At 46.0% G+C, this 20,245-nt stretch overlaps 1 protein-coding gene across 2 annotated transcripts; it reads right to left on the bottom strand.

Moving 5' to 3' along the window:
* Window positions 1-1,561: 1,561 nt before the first annotated feature.
* On the bottom strand, window positions 1,562-19,948 carry UBAC1 (UBA domain containing 1). 2 transcript variants are annotated; one of them, XM_065853709.2, is made up of 10 exons: window positions 19,601-19,948; window positions 15,909-16,029; window positions 13,952-14,025; window positions 12,972-13,079; window positions 12,265-12,382; window positions 11,459-11,567; window positions 9,995-10,226; window positions 8,960-9,046; window positions 8,229-8,367; window positions 1,562-6,021 (listed from the first exon to the last, which is right to left on the bottom strand). In XM_065853709.2, the coding sequence occupies exons 1-10, from the start codon at window positions 19,736-19,738 to the stop codon at window positions 5,906-5,908; spliced, it is 1,242 nt and encodes a 413-aa protein (XP_065709781.1). In that variant the 5' UTR covers window positions 19,739-19,948; the 3' UTR covers window positions 1,562-5,905. The 2 variants fall into 2 exon arrangements, with proteins under 2 accessions (XP_065709781.1, XP_065709782.1); XM_065853710.2 differs by having other exon boundaries at window positions 12,265-12,367; window positions 19,601-19,944.
* Between the last annotated feature and the right edge of the window lie 297 nt (window positions 19,949-20,245).

Raw genomic sequence — 20,245 nt, 5'->3', positions numbered from 1 at the left:
ATCATCACAGCAGGGAGTGCAGCCTGGACCTGGGCACATCCCAGGGTCAGCATCTGCCGTTTCCTTCTGTTTCTGGTGGAACGGGGAATTGTACAATTGTACAATGTTCTACTCATTTTCGTGAGTTAACACAACCAGCGCCCACCGGTCCCGGGGAGCAGAGAGCAGTGGGAGAGGCTCCGGTGAACCACCCATGGAGGGACGAGGAGCAGCTCTTGCCACACCGTTGGTGTTGTTAGCGATGTCTCACCTTGCCAACGCCAAGCTGCGCTTTCACAGCCCAGCGCAACCTGCACTCACCTTCCCCACCCTCCGCGGTGCAGAACGGGGCTCTGCTGGGGCTGGAGCAGCGGCCGCCCCTCTCCTTGGCTCCGTATCTCTCTCCTTAGCTCCGTATCTTGTCACTGCTGGAGAATTCCAGCCCAGCAACACGTCCCCGTGCCAAAAGCACGCTCCTCCAGACCCGAGCGACACCACGCCAATTACAACCCAGCCCATCACTCAGCTAGCACTTTTCAGTTTTTAAGGTGTGGATTTCTGCCCGGACCTGCTGTACCAGTTTAGGTTCAGAAGTACCATTATCTAATGATACACCATGAGCTGCTTTAGGGATTTTTTGTTGTTGTTTTAATTTAGTGGAGAGCTGGACCTTTGAATTGTCCTGCTGCCTGTTGCTGATCTGTGCATTAAAGGAAATCTGAGTGTGGGGCCAGCTGGCATCAAGGGAAAACCTGCATTTACCACCATGTTTAAAAACCTGCCCTGAACAAGCGCTCAGAAACCTCTCATGCTAATCCTCAGTCTTTGACAGGATGCAATGAAAATGACTCTGTAACACTTGCTGAACAAACAGGCTGCTGGCAGGTGCTCCTCCGTGCCCTGAACATTGTGTGAAAATGCTAATAACCCCACCTCTTCATTAGAGAAACCGCCCCACGCGTTTACACGCTGCAGCAGCTGCCGCGCACACGTGGGCAGGACTTGAGGCGCTTCCCGGCTCCTTCCCAAAGCACCGGCATCACCTGCACGGGCATTCCGGTTTCACCACGTGAACTGCCAGTCCCACCACACCTCCGGCTGGTTTGCTCCAGCTGGTTCCCTTCACCAGGGTTCCCCTGGTGTGGAATAAAAGGCTTCCAATTTATCACTCAACAACCACCGAGATAAATCCCTCTCCAACAGCATGGGCCCATCGCAGGGGGTTGCCCAATCTCATCTCGTGCAGCTCTTGCAATGAGGCGATGAGTCTTACCCACACGACTCGTCCTGGAAAACAGGGAAATAACTTCCAGGTGGCAAAACTGACTCTTAGAACAGGATTCTCTGCACAAATTTTGTTATAGGTTTCTTGACCAACTATCGAAATATCTTATTTTCAGAGGAACAATTCTAACAGGCTGCAGATACAAGGAGCATTCATAGAATCATATGAACCATAGATACCAGCTGAGAAGGGACCTCCAGGATCACCCGGTCCGACCTCTCTTGGCAAGAGCACAGTTTAGAGAACACCCGGATTCATAAACCTCTGCCGGTCCTGAAAATGAAGTTTCAGAACACCTTGTAATAAATCAAAAAACTTTATTTTTAAGATATATTATAAATTTACAACACACGTAACATCAGTGTCTTGTGTGTGCGAGCAGGTTTGGAGCTCAGCGTTCATTCTGGTCTCATTCATGGGTCCGACTTCTCCACATGCTACAGGTACAAAATGAACAGTCTGAACAGCCTGGCTTTGCCAAAAACCTCAAGAATACCCTTCAGCAGACAACAGCAACTGCTTAAAAGGGTAACAAATTAGTAGCATTTCCTGTTTGGGTTTTGATTGCTTGTTTGTGTTTGCCTCGGGGACAAAACCTGCGGGTTTTCCCACTCAGGGACCCACACGTGTCCAGAATGAACCCTGAATTCCACAGGCTCCGTGACGTCCACCCTAGTTAAGCTTCATGAAATTAATGTTACATCTGAGAAACAGCTGTGCATGCCACACGCCAGTGTCATATCAACATCATCATACGCCGGACCTAATTATTTAACACACAGGTGAAATGAAAAGCGTTCGCTCAGTACCTTGCAATGTCATTTTACCAGTGCTGCCCCGTGCTGAGTGCTGGATAGCAAATCACATTCTTGCACAGTTCATTAAACGATTAAAAATAGGCAAATTAAAAATCTCTACAAGCCTCTGTTACCTGCTGCAACAAAGACACTTTGTTTTGTGGGGCTTAGTTGAAATACGACCCAAATTCTTCCCTCTCCCCAGAGCATAATACAAAACTATACCCAAATTCAGTAAGAATTAAATGCATTTACATTTATTGAAGTTCACATGCCGCAAACGGGATCTGCGTTGAAGATCAAACCTGGGGCAAGGGGTCCTTAAAAACCCCTTTTGTTAAACCTACGTGTCAGATGCGGGTGAGAACAACCACCATGGGAGCACGTTCACAGACAGACAGACAGACACCCGCTCGCTCGCTGTGTCCTCTGCGGGCAGGTGGGGACGGTCACCCCCGTCCCACGGCACCACGAGCCCACAGGAGAACAATGAGCCCAGGGAGGAGGACACAGCCAGCGGTTTGCTGATGTCTCAAAGCACAAGGACCTACGATGGGACGGAAACACCCAGCTGCAAGCGCCGCTATGCTGCTAGTTGATAAAAACGCTATTTATTAAAAGTAGAAAAATGGGGTATTTACTTTTCAAAGCGCTCGCTATCCTGGGTACGTTGCTTTCGTAAAATCACCACTGAAGCAGAGACCACCGGTAACCTCCGTCTCTTCCACAGGGAACGTCTGCTGACAGCGTTCCGATACATTCGTTTGCTGCAATGCTTATTTAAACAACTTCCAAAAGACATTAAAACATCCTCAACCCATGAAGTACAATACCTACAAAAATTAAATTGTAATAGTCCCAACTAAAAAGGATTTAAATAACCATTTGAATGTTTCTTGGATATGAAGAGAAATCTCCAGAAGCCAAGTTTCGGGGGCAGGTCTGTGACAGCCAACAGCAGGAACGAGCCGGAGTTTTGGGGCTCTCGCAGGAGCAAATCTCGCGCCATCCCCAGAGCAGGAGCGCGCTGCTGCTGCTTTGGAAACCGCGCACGTTCATCTGCCAGCTGCACGGAGGACGGAATCGTCCCTGGAACGGTGTAAAGATCAGCGAACTGCAGCAGCTGGGTAATCTGGAGCGACCGTGTCCAGAGGGACAAAGCGGCCTTGAGGGAAGACTCAGCACCACTCACAGGAGAGATGGGGCAGCATCGGGACCAGAAACCAGGGGTTTCTCAGGATGGCTCCGCGAGCTCAGGCTCTCTGGTCAGGACAATCAAGGTCCAAGGTGTAAAGCAGCCACTGGCATTTCTTTTATCCAAATACAAACCCTTTAGCTGCATCCCCCCTCTCTGGAGAGCATAAATATGAAGCCCTGAGAACAAACATCCATGTAGTACATTTCTATTTAAAATACCAGTGTTTTGATGACAAAATTATAAGTTACATACATTTAAATAAATAACTAGTCAGCTTTCAAGAGTCATGTAATATCAAAAGGCAGAAGATTGTATCAACCGATGGGGCAAGGAGCTGGAAGTGCAAGAAATAGTCACTGCGCTCTATGAGCCACCCAGAGCCCCATTTACTTCTTGATTTCACAGATTGCCAAATATTCCCTTGACCACGTTATAAGACACCTAAATATGACACGTCTTTGCTGCTTATAACTTCAACAGCACAGGACTGGAACCTGAAAATCCACACTTGTATGAGTTGTTCTTCCTCACAAAAGCATTACTGAACTCAACAGGAGCATTTCAATGAGCTGCCACGTTCTTCTAAGACCAAGACTGCAACCAAAGCATCTATTTGATAAGTCTGAACCGACCCTGATTAATTCAGAAGCTAAAAGAACCCCCACCAAACTAGAGGTGAGTTTTTCCCAGCTTTGTCTTCTAAAAACCGCTCATGAAAAGGAACATTCACAGGAATCCTGGTTGGCTAGAGAGGGACATGTGCCTCTAACGTTAAAAGCTTCACGTAATAGCATCTTCTGGTAGTATTAGTGGCAAAAAGCTTCAGGGAGTAAGAAAAAATAAGGATGAAATAATGAAAACCTTTCAGAGCACCACAGCGTTCAGTCTCAGCTGCTCATGAGCGGCCGTGCTGAACTCGCTGGGCTGCAGGATCAGGTTCCTGCCTTTTACACTCACAGAGGCAGCATCTCTGTAAAGCTCCGCATTTCTAAACATGGAAGTAAATATTTCAGCAGTCATGAACTGTAAAGCTTAATGTAAAATTACAGGTAACAAAAAACCCAAATCCTGGGATAGTAAGTCAAGATAAAATCTCATGCTGATTTGATTTCCCCACCCTTCATATTAATTATGTGAAATTGGCAACTTCAGTGCCTTGGCTGCACAACAGCCCAGATGGGATGCCAAGTTCAGGCCAAAACTTGTCGTAGGGTTTCGGGTTGCATCGTGTTGCATTTTTGTTTAAAAATCCAACCGCACACACACAAATCTCACACTTAGAGGTGACTCACGGAGCTACTCAGGATCCACATGTGACAGGAACCCTCGTGCTATTTAGGGACAGGGTCTCCACCTGGTTAGTCTGTGTTTTGGAGAGACAGGTCTGGCCTAACCCGCCCTTCCAAAACACACCAGCCATGGATCATGACAGATGTCAATCCTATTTCATTCATTTGAAAAATCAAAATCATTTTCATTCAGACTTCAAAAAGTAACATCTGCAGAGCCATAAAAACCAGCTGGATACTCACAGCGAGTTCTGTTCCCAAAAGCTCGCGACTCCTGTCTGAAATCTCAAGTCAGTCTTCTCACAAAATAGGAAAGACACAGCCTGACATTCTGGGTATTTCCAAGGTAAAAATAAGCATTAAAAAACCCCACTTCTACCTCAAATAAGATAATAATTTCAAGCGTGCTTTTATATATGTCAAACAAGATAAAAACCGAAGCGGTTCTGCTTCTTTACAGACCACCAATGAAAAAATCCATGCAAAGGAGTTACTTTTTTTGTTTGAAACAAAGTCAAACCCCACCGGTCTCCCTTTCCAAAACCGTTAACGTGAAAATGGAAAAAAACCACTATGTGAATATATCCCTCCTTGTGTCAGGATATGGCAGAGCATGAACTGCAGCCTACTCGGGAATCCAAGTCCTGCTGTAGCGAGTCCTGTCGAGACAGAGATGCTGCATCTTTAATGCAGCGACAGAGCATCTCCTGCAAGCCCAACCACTGCGGGACCGCAACGACGCTAACGCGGCAAAGAAATAGGAAAAAGTGATGCTATTTATTAAAAGAATCCCATCTCTGAATTATTCTCTTTAAATTCTAACGCAAGATAAACAAGTTTGGATAGAAATGTGTTTGCTCTCCCAATATTTGGACTTTAAAAAAAACATTTCCTAAGAATTCATTTTTTAAAAAATTATAATTTGATATAGCCATAAATTAATACTGTATGGAGATGATTAACATCCTATGCTAGTGGTCAGCGACCTTTTGTAAACACCAGCCAGACACTAGCAAATCTGGCTAGAAAACCACCGTCACAGGCTTTTGGAACAAGCATTGTCATATTGCTTCCCAACAATCAGATTCTTGTTTTCACAAAACCTTTTCCTATTTTTTTTTTAATATACTTTATTTTAAACCTAACACCTGAAAACATAAACGAGTCTTCAAACCTCTTCCACTAACACTAAATCCACAAGGCAATGAACTTCAGTTGGCCGTAACTACATAAGCTCTGCTGCCAGTGGCCCCCTCAGGCAGGATGTGCCCCCTCCCCAAACGGCCCATGCGCCCTCCCGGTGAGGAGGGGGTGACAGGGGGACAGTCGGAAGCGGCACCGTGACCGGTGCTCCCCTCTACGTGCGGTTCAGCGTCTGAAAGATTCGCGAGATCTGTAGCATGACGGGCCCCGTTTCGGGATCGTTCATCCACTGAGTGCTGTTCAAGGGGTTTTCAAGCATGTCCTCAAAGGCTGCCAAGAGATGGAAATTACAACACAATTAGTTCTTCAGTCAGCAAATGCTTCCATGTTTGGAGTGTTCAGCTACAGGACAGTTAGAAACAGCTGCAGCTCAAAGGTTGTGGGCAAGAGTCGCCCCAAACCAGCAGGAACACGCACCTAACATTGACCCGTTGCACCCCCCAGTCTCTACAGAGCGCGATGGGACAGGCTGTTGCGCTTCCTCCGTTCCTCAGCATTAAATTCACTGCAGATGGATGGTGATTAAATACTCAGCCTGGATTACAGTCCATCTTACAGAAGCCCAAGGATGTGGGTTTGAGGAGCTAAAGCCTCGGCAGATGTCTGCATGCAGCAGCAGGAACACGCTCTGCAGTTCACCCATGTACGCAAGCCCAGCTTAGAACTGGGTCATCTCCTGCAGGAAGGCTCTTCTGATCCAAGACTCTCCACATCCCAGCCTAGATTCCTTAACAGCCAGTTCTGGCACCAGCATCATCCTCCTCCCTGGTGCTTCATCAAGTCAGTTCACAGAAAGCACCACCAGCCTTTGCTGCACTTTGCTTGTCCCACAGCTGCTCCCTCAACATCTCGGAAGAGAAAACTAAGTCAGTCAAACAAGAAGCAGACACGCCAAAGGCCACATGGGAACGAGCAGCAGAGCCAGCAGAAGTGTAGCCCCTTAATTCACCCAATCTCAGAGTTCTAGCATTTTTTCCTCTCTATATGCAGTTGTCTTCATAATGAGACAGCTACTGCAAGAGCTAAGCTGCAAATCTGGCAGAACAGTCCAGGCAATAATTTATAAGCTTAGGACAGCCACTGAGCTGGACTACCGGACACTTGGAGCAGTCGTTACGGAGCAGGACAAAAAAAGCAGCGGCACATCTGACCTATTCAGGAGTCACCAAAATGTCAGCGCTGTGACAGCAGCAGCAAACGCAGTGTTTGCGTTTGCCCAGGAACGTTAGTGTGCAAAGCTCCAGCTGACATTAGTGGGAGCTGTAAGTACCCAGCACCTCCGAAAGGCTCAGCGTTAATACCTTGCTCAAGGTCATGCAGCATTCCTATAGAAAAGCCCAGAATAAAGCACAGATCTTGCCTTCCACCGCTTTATTCCTCTACAGGATCAAAAGCTTAAAAGTAAAGATTTATCAACATCCTGTAAGTATCCAATTAAATGAAAACATTCACCATTAAAATCTGTGACATCAGCAATTTGCAGATGTATCGTTAGGAATATATTCTCTGATGTTCATCCAAGCTTTCCAAGTGCATATAGCAGCATTTCATTTTCTATTTATATTTTGAGCTGCAGTGTGGAACCCTCAGAAATGAAGAGACCATTTGTTCAGAAATGAGAGCGGGAAAGTTCTGCTCTTGAATTATTTAAAGGCTTGCAAACTCTCCTAATTACATCTAAAGCAGTATTTTTAAAAGCTCTCTCGAACACGTTGCGCATACACCCTTTATTTAAAAGCATTGCTTCAAGTACATTTTGTAGTCAAGGGCTAAGTGCAAAACTTTTGATACATGTCACAGAGCCAATATCATTTTTTTGTATCGTCCTCCAGTGTCAGAGAGACCAATTCATCAGAGGTTTCTGTTTCCCTGCCAGGCCCATCAGCTGGGGAATCACTGTGCTCACAGCCCTCCTGACCACGAGCGCACAGACCTCACCCAGAGCCAAAATCCAAGCAAGGGGAAGCGTATTCTCACAGTTATCTCAACTCTGCTAGGCAAGGCCTTGGCTCAGGCTCTTCCATAAGTTATCTGCCATCTCAATGACCAGGCCTCAGCACACAGTGAGCTGCACAGCCTTGTTTTTTCTGCAAAATAATCAGAGTTCTAGACAGACATTCCTGATTTTTCCTCTTGTGGCCACAGGGAACACACAAAAGATCCCCTAAATCCACAACAGCGTTGCAGCCAGCAGTCACTACAGTTCTGAGTTCAGTGAGTGTAATCCAGTAGCCTGGGGAATTAGCATCATTTCTGGGTTAGCCCCAAGTTCTGTTCTGGTTTAGCTGAGTTGTGGTATGAAGTGAACAAACAAACCAGCTGCCGAAAGCGAGGCAAAGGGTACGGAGCTGCACCCACCCCGAAAGTGCCATCATCATCCAGCCTCTGCTCCCATTTGCTGGCAACAGAGACTGTGTATATATCTATATATATAGGTACCTAGACACACACAGATCAGGTACCCAAGCAGGACTTACCTAGTAGAGTTTTTGGGTTGGTCAGCCCTAACTGTACCACTGGGTTTTCTAAGATGGCTTGGAAGAGAGGGCTGTTGGTGTCGATGCCCTTATCCAGGTCCTCTGGAGAAGGTTTTCTGTCTCCCAGCAGCCATTCACACTGCAAGAAATCACCAGGCACAACACATTTCACGATTAGAATGAAAGCATCTCAAAAGTTTTGACAATGTGGCATGTTAAAATTATTTTCCCAGCCAGCACTGGATGATTAAGAAGAGATTCCTTGGCTGTCAGCTGTGTCCATGTCATTTTCCATAACATATCCACTAGCAGGGGACTAATCGGTCTTTGAAAATCATCACACTACATAGCTTGAATCTCTTGCTTGATCCTTTACTCCTGTTCTTTAACTGGTTATGAATTACCGGGAATACCTTTTCCTTTTTCATGGCAGCATAATCTCCTTTGCAGACTCTGGTGAGGGTGTTTCTCAAAAGCTTTTTGAAAATCCACCTATGCTGTCCCAACCAGATCAGCCTCAACCTCACACCTGCTGAGCTCCTCTAAGAAGTCTAAAACCTTTGTATTCTAGTTGTGTATCTAATTTGAAAGAGGCACAGAATACATAGAACTCATTTCATCTCCAGTAACAGTTGAGCTTTATGACAGATCAAAACATCAATTCAATGATGAAAAGAATCAGTTGAACAGACTATTATGGCAATAAAGAACAGAAATGACGTTGTACTCACGGCCGCATTTTGCTGGTTGTTGTTTACTCTGAGTGCATCCACCACTTCTTTCTCATCAAACCCCATCTCCATCAGGGCAATGACAGCCTGTATCAGATATGTACAGCTTAATAAATGTAACGTTTAAAACAGAAATGAGAACAACCACATCCTTCCACCTTCTGCATAGGAGCTTTTTGTGGGGTAAAAAAACCCTCATTGTTCCCATTTGTAGACCACTAAGTGATCTCACCTACAAAGTTTTCCGACAGCCTACAGCAAAAGTGCTTTATTATGGAAGAATAAGCCTTAGGAGCAAAGGTAGCTTCTGTCCTCAGCCCTGAAAGCGAGGCAACAAGCAAGCATACCTGGGGCAGAAAGCACAAGAACAGGACAGAAACACCTCACTTCAGAACTTCTCTCACATCACAAAGTTTTTGTTCACCTCTCACTGACAGATCAAACTACACATTCATTTATAGTTCTATTCACTCAAGGAACAGTTAGCTGTAAAAGCAAAGTGTTGGATTCTAAAGAGCACCTCCTGGTGAGTTTCCAGGGTGATAACAACATATATTTTCACTTCAGCTAATACTGTATTCTAAAATAAACCAAAAAAAATCTAACTTCTGCATTTTCTGCAAGAATTAAAATCTGCTGGTGACACTTCTCTTTGCCCCTAAATATCGTAGAGCTCTTCTGTCCTTTTCTACAGCAAAAGGACCTACTCCTGTCCTGCAACCCCTCCTTCCCAGCCAGCAGTGCCAGGAGCCTGCCAGCTCATTCCAGTTCCATCAGTTAATTCTCAGGTGCACAAACAAGCGTGTCAGTAATTCAGATACTGTTATCTGAAACAGTGATGCATTAATTAGGTAATATCCCTTTCAGCAACCCGAATTTAAACAGTCCCCAAAGACTTCCACTAAAATACTGTCAAGCCAGCATAATATGTATCTACCCAGGTGTCCCATTTCATTTATTAACTAATGGATTCCACGGCGCCCACACAGTCCCTTCCAATCCCAACCATTACACAGAGAGATAAGCAGCACATACTCGTGGGTCCGGACGAAACTCTCTTTTCCTCCGGATCTTCTTGAATATTTCTGTCAGTTCATCCTTGGCCTCCTCCTCACCCGCTTCTGAACTGGGCCCCGCAGTCGCTTCAGTGGAGGCTGCAGCAGCTTCGGCTGTGGCTTCTGAGGGAGCCTGGCCTGGCAGCGGAGCATCCACGGCGGGGTCATCTGCGTGTTCTATCAGCCACTCCATGGCCTGTGTCACTGACATACTGGAAACAAATCAAAACACAGGCATGAGAAACACTCCAGATGTACAGTAGTGTTCAACTTATCTTTGCCTTTGCATTTATTCCCATGGATACCGACGTGCAGGTTAATTAGTACCTGAAAGGTCATAAATAATAAATCTCAGAGCACCTGAATTCTCTGTGCATTCAGGGCACCGCAATCACCTTCAAGGCCACGAAGCCAGAGGAACAAAGTCCAACTTGGACAGCTGCGACCCAGATTTCCAAAGGCACTTCTGAGGGAGTTCTCCACATCACCTGCTTTACCTCACACCAAACACTGGCTATTTGCAACTGCCAACAAAACCGCAAACAAAGCATGTTCCAAATTTACACGGAACCAGATGCAATCCGCTCTGTTGCTGCTTAAGGAGATCTCTCTCAGACATCCACCCAGTGATCGAGAAATGCCATTAGCAACGCAAGAAGCAAAGAGGGTGAAAAACTTTGTATGTGCACAATGTGCCTGGAGCAAGAGCAAAACTGAACACAGGCAGCTGCACTTGGACATGTACTGGTCTGTTCTTCCTCTACTCCGACTTCAGGAGATATCTGTGATCCCTCAAAGGAGACATTTCACACACAGGAATTATTCCATGTTCACAGAAAGCCTTTGCCTATTTGGCTTTTCAGTTACAACATGGAAGATATCGGGGGAGAAAATCTTTCTGAGCAACGAGGGACAGACACTGGAGAAGCGCAGCTGGAATATGTTGTTGGATTCTCCATCACTAGAAAATTGAGAATGGTTTAACAAACCTCTCTCAGGGGTACAGCTGACTCTTCCTAGGGCATAGCAACAGTAAGAGAACAGGAGGTAATGTAGTTCTTGTTACCTGGACTCCGCAATATTCTTGGAATGTTTTTAAAACATCAGCACAAAGCATTTTTCTACATCTGAAAGACCAATGTGGATGGGCTAGGTTTGCTTTTTTTCTCTGTAAAATCTGAATTCTAAAGCGGAAGAAAATGTGAGTTTAATGCTCGGAAACAGTGCCAGCCTTGTGAACCGCAGACCAGAGCAAGTCCAGCGTGGTTTCCCTTCTCCATGCCATCCGCACCCGCGCGCCGCCCGAGGCAGCGCTGCTCTTGAAGGAAATGCTTTTTCCAACCCAGTTTTAGGTGACCCACATAAGGAGACTTCAGAAAAAAAATGCAAATTATTTTTTTAACCACATCAAGTAATTTCCAGGCAGCATGCTGAGTACACTTACTGATTTAATCGAAGGGCTTTGACAGCTCTGCTTTCTGGAAACCCCATTTCTGTGAGCTGTCGCAGAGCTATCTCATCCACTCTGTCTTCCTCATCCTCATCCAGCATGGCTACACATAAACAAAACAACGTTCAGATTGACTTCAACCTAAAATCAAATCCTTTCTCAATGGAAAGGCACATGTTAAGTTGAAACCCTATTCTTCCCCTCCATCCCTTCTTTTGTTCCTGCCCCGAATTTGCCATCTCATCATCTAATTTGCTGCGTTCAGCTTGGTTCGGCTCAGATAGATTCTTCCAGGACAAAGACTTTGCCCGGATGTGTTCAAGATCTCAAATAAAAGACAGCTAACCCTCACACGACCGTGGCATTTCCACATCAGTAAATACACAGCAGGTTCTAGATAGATGATACATAGATATTCAGTGAAAGTAATTTGGATCTGGTCATAGCAGATCTCAAGGGCAAGCACTTCCCACAAAATGAACAGCTACACTTTCTCCTCATTTTACTATCTCCTGGTGCATTTTCAACTACTCTTTACTATCTCTAAAGCTCAACTCTTCAAGTTTTCAAATCTTTTCACTACTACTATTTTAAATGTTAAAACGGAACTTCTCGTCCATCCCAAAGGCACCTTATACATTAACAAGTTTTATACAACAAAGTAGAATCTTTGCCATGAAGTTTCCAGCAGCTTTGCTGTTACACCAAGGTCTGGCCTTCACACCGCGAGCCCAGTCCTCTGCTATGGAAGCGAACAAGTTCCCAGAACCGAACCAGTAACTACAAAGATATCTTCATACCATTTGCCTTCTTAAAAAGTTCAACTGCATCTGGGTTCAGTGCCAGCAATTTCTGTGCGACTTCTATGAGAGACACCAAGATCTTCCGGAGCTCTGTCTGGAACTGCAAGAAAGGAAACTGTCAAAACATTTAGACGGGAAGTTACCAGCCGTCATTAACTCTTAACAGATCCATTGTTAGTATCTCAGCAGTAGTCTGGCCCCCTGTACAGCAAGTTGCTTTATTAGGGCTTTATTTTCCTTGTTTAGTCTCTCAAGAAGTACTGGTCCTTTCCTGTGAAGTGCTGCACATCCGTAGCACTGCTGAAGACACAATTAGAAACATTACAGACTAGCAGCATTCAATTACTGAAGTCAGAATTTGACTAATTTCTCTTTTCAAAACCACAGAAAGAAGACCTGCAAACATCTGAGCTATTTAAGACTGAAGAAATAAACCCTCCTAATTTCACATCTGCCATATCTTGAATATGTTTAATGAGGCTTTCCCATGGACAAACAATACATTTAATATCATAACTTAGAGTGTTTTATTACCACTAAACAGTATTACCTGTGTCTGCATCTTAAGCTATTTTAATATTCATTATATACATTTGAATTTCTCTTATAAAGACTGTCGCATTCATATGTAAGAGAAAAGATTATCCAAGATAAAAACCTATTCAGCTGTTAGTGTGCAAGTTGAAGCCAAGTCTAATACTTACATCCCTCATGTTGTGATGGGCCACGGTGCGATCTACATTGCGAGAGGGCAGATTTGCAGTTGCTTTGAGAATGGCGTCCTTATCGGGAGCTTTCTGCTCCTGTTTCCTCTGAAGGACAGGAAACATGGTCAGGTTTCATAACCCATTATCCACAGAATAGAGAACACAGCTCAGAGCAGTTTCAGGCTCTTCACCAAGGCACCAAGCAGCGCTCTGGAACTTGCAACTGAGAAACAGCAGCCTGGCAGCACAGGGGATTAATAACGCAAGGATCATTTTGCAATTATGGAGCGAATCTGGACCTGTCGGGTTGCCCCACTTTCAGTCCTTATACCTATTTCTGTTCTCTAAATATGCGGGAAAATTCCAGCAGAAAGAGGTAAAGTGATGTATCAAATATGTTGACACAACACAGAGACACCTCGGAATTCATAATGTTGAACACAATTATTGCTCAAAGTGTTTATGCCGTAACATCAACTGCAGTAGCGCTTGTGCATAAGCATCACTCTGGGCATCACTGACCCTCAGGAATAACTATATTCCAATAAAATACATTAAAGAAAAGAATAGCAGTGTGACAACACTTCAGCTCTATAGATCTGCTTAGAGGGTGACAAGCCACACACAGAGACAGAAGACAGTGTACCAGCAAATCTACATATTGGGTTTTCAGAGACGAAAGCACTTGCTGAACTAAGCTTACGCAGTTATCAGACACTTGTTGAAAAGTCAAATCTATACCCCTTCCAGAGAGTGTATCTGCACATCTCATTCTAAGGCGAATGTTCTCACAATCAAAATAAAAAATGTAATAGCAGCTTTCTCCAAGTTTGGAAGGAACACGAAGTAACTTCCCTAGAATTTAACTGCCTGCATTTGCCTCTACAGACAAAAAGAGTAGACCACAGTAATCCTCTGCAGCTCATTAATACAGCAGTTAATCAAAATGCTCAAATCAAGAGGTCTTTCAAACTCACCTTCTCCTCTGCTGACACATCTGCCATTTTGGGGAGGGGAGGTGGCGCACGCTTCTTTATTAAAAGCAAGACATCTAGAAAGAGAACGATACCGAAATATGTTAGAAAATAACGTGAAAACAATTCTTCTAAGATACCTCACAAAGGCAATTTTCCTTGGAGATTAATTTTGTACTAATTCCATTGCAGCACCAGAGCTTTTTCACACTTTAAAACCTCCCCTTCGGTATCTGCAGTTCCTTAGTGCACAGTGAATTTAAAACATGGTTCATTATTACACTTTGTCACTAGTTCCTTCTCCTACACTGTAAAAGAAAACATATTAGAGGGTCCTGTTGCCTCGTACACTAATATTACAGCAATTGGCTCACCATAATAAGAATGTGTCAGCATTTGCAGTGCTTCCTTGAGAAGGAAGCAGTAAGCACAGGCCACGGGGGGGGTCTGGTCTAAGCTGGGGCCTTCCAGCTGCAGCAAGGCAAGCGCCAAGCTTCAACATGAGCTTGCAGTGCGAGGCTGCAGCTCACCTGGGGTGCAAAGGGCAGCAGAGCGACGCACGCTGTGCAGCGGGGACACAGCCCTGGTAGCACAGCGGGGCAAGTGTCCAGGGCAAACAAGTCTCAGATATCCCCCACAACCTGGCACAAGCTTGTTTTGGGCTAAGTGTCTCCTAAAAAGGCACCTTTTTCTGGAGATCACATGATGCTTTACAAGTTCCTAGCACCTCAGTTACTACCACGTACTATCTACAAGTGGAAAGATGCAGACAGACTGTTCAGAGCCCCAAACAGGTCAGCAGCTGGAGCCCTCCAGCCGGGTACGGCTTGACATGCAGTTTCTAGCCCATTGCATTAAGCAGGTAAGAAGCAAACAAAGTGTGCTCTGTACAACGAGTTTCCTTGGTCTGGCTTAGCACATAACAGCTGGTGAAAGCCGTTAACCCTCCTGTGTCCAGCTGATCAGAACACAAGAGGACCCACGTGCTGACTCCTGGCTTCCCCGTGCAGCCAGCCAGGGCCACCAGCTGTCGGTTGCGATCCGGTGTCCCTGCCAAGCGAGGCACAGGGACAGCAGAGCTCGCTGAGGAGCGAAGAGGCTTTGCATGACAGCTTGCTCCGGCCACACGGTTAATTCTGCTTAGCTCTGCAAACTGCAATTCAAAACTCTGCAGGAGCCGGCGCCTCGCCTAGAAATAATACACCAGCCATCAGCAAAACGCTGCCCCTCGCCTCTGCCTCGGGTGGCACTTCCCGGCTCCTGTTCGGTTCCAAAGGTGACAGGTGACGCTGCCTTAGGAGAGAGACCAAACCGCTCGTGGTCACAGTAGCCGATCTCCAGCCTGCATGAGCTCAGGCAAAAGCCCAGGAATTCCAGTCCTGCTGAGTTTCTGGCTCAGACAATAGTTCAGGCTACAGTCATCCTGCTTCTCCTTCTGCACCACTGCCCCTGAGCTCCAGAATGAGCCATTAGCTTAAGCCGTCTAGTAAAAACTGACTCCAGCTCTTATCTTTAGGTCTTCTTTTGTTTCACGTTAATCCTCTACACCTTTGAAGTCCAGGAGCAAATACATATCTCACATACTCTACCGGAGTCAGTGACAGGATAGTGTGGTCGATTCTGACCTACATTTGCAGAGGACAGAGTGAGAACTGAACTGCAGACACTCAGATGCACCTCAACAACCATCCTGCTGCCTGAGCTGGAGACCTCAAGAAACCCCCCAAAAGCACTGGGTTGCGTCTCTGTGAATACTCAGCCATGGTAACTATTTTTTAATAATTTTGGAGCATAAATGCTGCCCTGAGGGCTTTTTTTCCTCTTCCTTTTTTGCCACCTTATTAGCTTCCTATGTCAAAGCAGAGTGTAGATATTAAAATGGTTACAGTTTGGAACTTGTCAAATAGTTAAATACAATCTCACGTTTCCAGGCTGACAGGATTTAATCAAACAATCTCACCTCTGTCCTGGATGTTTTCCTCCAACACTGTCTTTGTGTCTGTCAGCACCTTCTCAGAAGTAGCGTGTATCAACTTATGATGTGTCACAGTTTTTGGATCCTCCAGGCTCCCGGGTACACACTGCAGAAGATAATAAATATTGAAGAGCAGAAGACAGGAATAATCCTACGGCACGAGTCGCTGCACTTTGCATTCAAGATTCTCCACATATCAACTGGGTCATCATTTACCAACTTCTTAAGTAACAGCACAATATGCAGAGACCGGGCACAGGATGTATTTTATCAAAGAAACTGAGGGTTGAATTGTGCTGTAACGACACTGATTGCGGTAGGTTCTACCTGCAGATCCAAGCTCCTGGCTGGGAAGAATAATCAAAAGGAAGGATTCTAACTTTTCTTCCTTGATGCTGCTAAACTAATAGCTACATTTAAGTTCCAACTTACTATGATGCTCTAAAAATCTTCTTTAAACAGCTGGTTTCAAAGACCCAACGTTACAGCCCAATCACACCTTGTTTCATGCTGAAGTCAAGAGGTTCAGCTGCAGGAGCCCTAAGCTGGGATCCTGCTGAAAGTGCTGAACAGAAGTTACATTCACAGCTTCTCTTCCCAAACATAAATAATCAATATACAGATGATTTTTTTCAAATATGAATGTTGTGCTCAATTCCTTATTACAATTCTAAATTGTACGCCAATTAATTCACAAATCCTGATAAAAGAAAGAGCACGTACATACAGAGACCTTGAACTGACTCATCTCCACACCAGAGCGGCTCCCAGAACCAGAGTTCAAGAACATTACATCAGTGCATCTAGAGGCTTCTAATTTGAGTGGGAAAAGAGCACAGTGGTTGCAACTCCAAAAAGGCAAAATTAAAAATAACAGCCTACCAAACCCATAAATTTGATGCTGCTCTTCTTGCCACAAAATAGGACACTTCATACTGACCTCACCTGCTCTGCTCCCAGAAAAAGGCTTTTAATGACACTTCTTGCAATACACATTCCTACCAAGCAGAAAAGTATTCACCCCCCAGGTAACAGAGCCATCTCTAAACCCCAGTGAAACCAGCGCTTTACTTGGCTGTAGCATTTAGTCCTGTTCTTCATCATCTGTGTTACCAGGATCCCTTTTAGTCCATCATCACCTTTTCTGTTGCGACTGCATCTGCTGGCACACTCAGCTACCTGCTCTTTTTCCAAACATAGCGCCCTTGTTTTTAACAGGGATCTTCAGTTCCCCATCTGAACTTCTGTGCACAGTGAGGTGAGAATATTTGAGTCCTGCTTTGTATAACAGGAGCCTCTTACTAATCCTTCAGCATATTAACTGCTGAACAAACGCCAAGGAACACATTAAAGCCCCAAAGCAGCTGGGAGCACCTCCTGTAATCGATCTGATAAGTTCCCCAAAATGGGTAAGAGTGCACCACTGGAACAGCTCCTTTGAACAAGCTCAAAATATTACTGCTACAGATCCTGAGAGTCAGAGCCCAAAAGAAGAACTCAAAAAGAGGAGCTGGAAGGTGTATATTTGGGATGGGACCTATTATGTTGGTTTTTTACCCCTAGTAGGTCAAGCAATTAAACTACTGGGAGGTGGCTTTTTTTGCCTATCGATAACAAGAAAAGCCCACCAAAACACAAGCAAATAACAAAAAACAACCCCAAAACATAATATTCAGGAAAAAGGAAGACCTAAAGAGTGACTCTTCAGAGATTAGTAAGGATTTCAATGTTATGGAGGTAAAATCTGACACTTTCCTAGTTCAAGCCTCTCACAAGTACCATCTTCCTCTGCCTCCCGAAAGAATGACTTCAAATACTTCAGGGAACACAATAATCAGCATCTCACACAAGATGGCTGCATAAATCATCCCAAGGTGCTATCAAGCCTCACTGCAACACCCCCATGATCAGGAGTCATAATTTTTCCATTTCTATTTTTTCGCCTCCATAAAACTATACATTACCCATAACGGTTATGCAAATCCACACCATTAGCAGAAGGCAGCAGAGAATGAAATCAAACATCGCGCCAAGTTATCAATTGTCTTCCGCCCCGACTCATACTGCAGTGCAAGCTACTATTCAATTAAGCTTCCTGATAATTAAAGGCCTTTCAGTTCTGCACATCTGCATGTAATTATTACCCCACTCTGTTTCGGCAGCACTTGCACCACCTTTGTGCTTCACCAGCAGCACTGAAAAGGGACAAGAGGGGAGCACCAGATTCCTTCCAGGAACAGAACAGCGTGGGGGGCCCTGCACCCAGCACAGCACCCCCATTTTCCTCCAGGAGGATCACACCCACCTCAGGAAAAGCCAATCCAAATGCAGCCCTTCTCATCCCTAAATCAAAAAGCCCTTACAAAGACTACGGGACAAGAACAAGCGTGTGCTGTGACCTGTTGTTCCCAGGGGCTCCAGCTGAGAGCAAACGAGCAGCAGGTCGGAGGCAGCGGGCACTGGGCTGCCCTTACCTCGCAGCATGCTCCTTTGAAAATAAAACCTTTTATACCCTTCAAATGGGAATTAAGTAATTAATATCACAGGTATATTCTCCTATTGCAGCTGAGTTTGGGGAAGAAGAATCTTTGCAAGACTCAGAAGACAAAACCCACTATTCAGTCTGGTTTAGTAAAGTGCACTCGCAGAGGTGGGAGCGGAGGTTCCTGCTTTTGCCACTCAAAAGTTACGCGTCTCTCAGCAAGAAATTCAGCAGGTTCTGAGTGGAGCTGCCAGATCACGCTGTGCTGGTTCCAGAACACCAGACTTTAGGACAGCACTGGTCATGGGTCACAACCTTACAGGCTGTTGTTGTCAATCACCGTTTTGCTTGAAAGTAAAACGCTGTCATGGCAAATCTTCAAAATTCAGTCCAGTAGTTTTGAAACCGCTGGTTTCGGCGTTTAACACCCACAAAGACACCAGCGGTAACTGAGCGCAGGAGCACAAACAGCCTGTGTTTTCCAGCTCAACCTCTACAGACTGTGCCTGTGCGTTTTTACACATTTTCTCTTCCACACAGCAATGAGTAACTCACCCTTTGGACACGTCCATTAAGATCTAATTGCTCAGAGCACCCAGAGAGCATTTGAAGAGTTTATTATCCCCCTCCGGAACATCCCACCAGCTACTGTGCCAACCAAGGGCAAGGCTGCACTAAGACTTTGTCAAAAAAAGGAACCTTCTCCTCCACAGTTACAACTTCCCTTGTTTGACCTTAAATACAAACAAGAAACAAACTGGGCTATAATGGTATAACTTTTAAGGGGAAATCATCAGAAGCCAGGTCACCAGTTCACAGAGCGCACGCAGGAGCTGGTGATCGGTAATGGTCTCTAACGCTACAGGAAAACACACGCCAAATCCCATAACTAAAGGTTGCAAAGTGATTTCCCTGCAAATCCTCCTTTTCCAACATATAAAACTCTCAGAACAGGCATTTTCTTCCTATATGGAACCAGAACACAGAAACACTTGTCTACTTCAGCTATTTTTTTTTCCTTTTGAAAGATTTTACAGGGTTTTGGAAAAATCTGTTTTCTTCCCATAGGGACCTACCTGCCCTTTCCTCTAGCCGTGATTTTCCCTCCCCACGACCGCACACACCCGAGGGCTCCCCGGGGGCACAGGGAGCAGCCCCAGCCCTGGGGACGGGACGGGGACACCCGGTTCCTTACGTGCTTCAGGCACCGCTCCTTCAGCTTCTCCACCGTGGTGTCCTCGGGAACCTCCTCCAGCCACTCGGCGCCCTCCATGGTGCACACATGGAGCCTCAGCACCTTCCCCGCGAAGATCTTCTCCTCCTGCACGAACATCGTCCCGGGCTCCGCCACCTCCGGCCCCCGCTTCACCGGGCACCGCCGGGCCCCGCGCTACCGCCCGCCCATGAAGGTGACCCCGCCAGGCCCGAGCGGAGCGGCGAGCCCGGCCGGGCCGCGCTGGGAGAGGGGGAGCTCGGAGGGTCGCGGCCGCCCCGCCCGGCCCCGCCGCCCCGTCCCGGCGCCGCCGCTCCCGTCACCGCCCAGCCGGCCCCTCCGAGGGGACAGGCCAGCTCTCGCGGCCGCCGGAACCGGAAAGGGCGCGGCGCCGCGGTGCATGCTGGGAGCTGTAGTTTTCTGCCGCTGCGCCGGAAGTGAAGGCGGCAGCGGCCGCGGGCGGCGATGGAATCGTTTACCGCTGGGTTCCCCGGGCGTGTTTCAACGCTCATTAACGGCTCCATGGCGCGGCTTAAAAAATTAGGGTAATTTATTAAAATGTGTTTTCGCAGTGCATTGTGGGACTCGCCCCTCTCCCCGCCCCGGAGCACTGTGGGAGGTGTAGTT

Source organism: Patagioenas fasciata, chromosome 20, assembly GCF_037038585.1.
Source record: "Patagioenas fasciata isolate bPatFas1 chromosome 20, bPatFas1.hap1, whole genome shotgun sequence".
NCBI classification, from domain to species: Eukaryota; Metazoa; Chordata; class Aves; order Columbiformes; family Columbidae; genus Patagioenas; species Patagioenas fasciata.
This window is presented reverse-complemented; position numbering and strand designations above follow the sequence as displayed.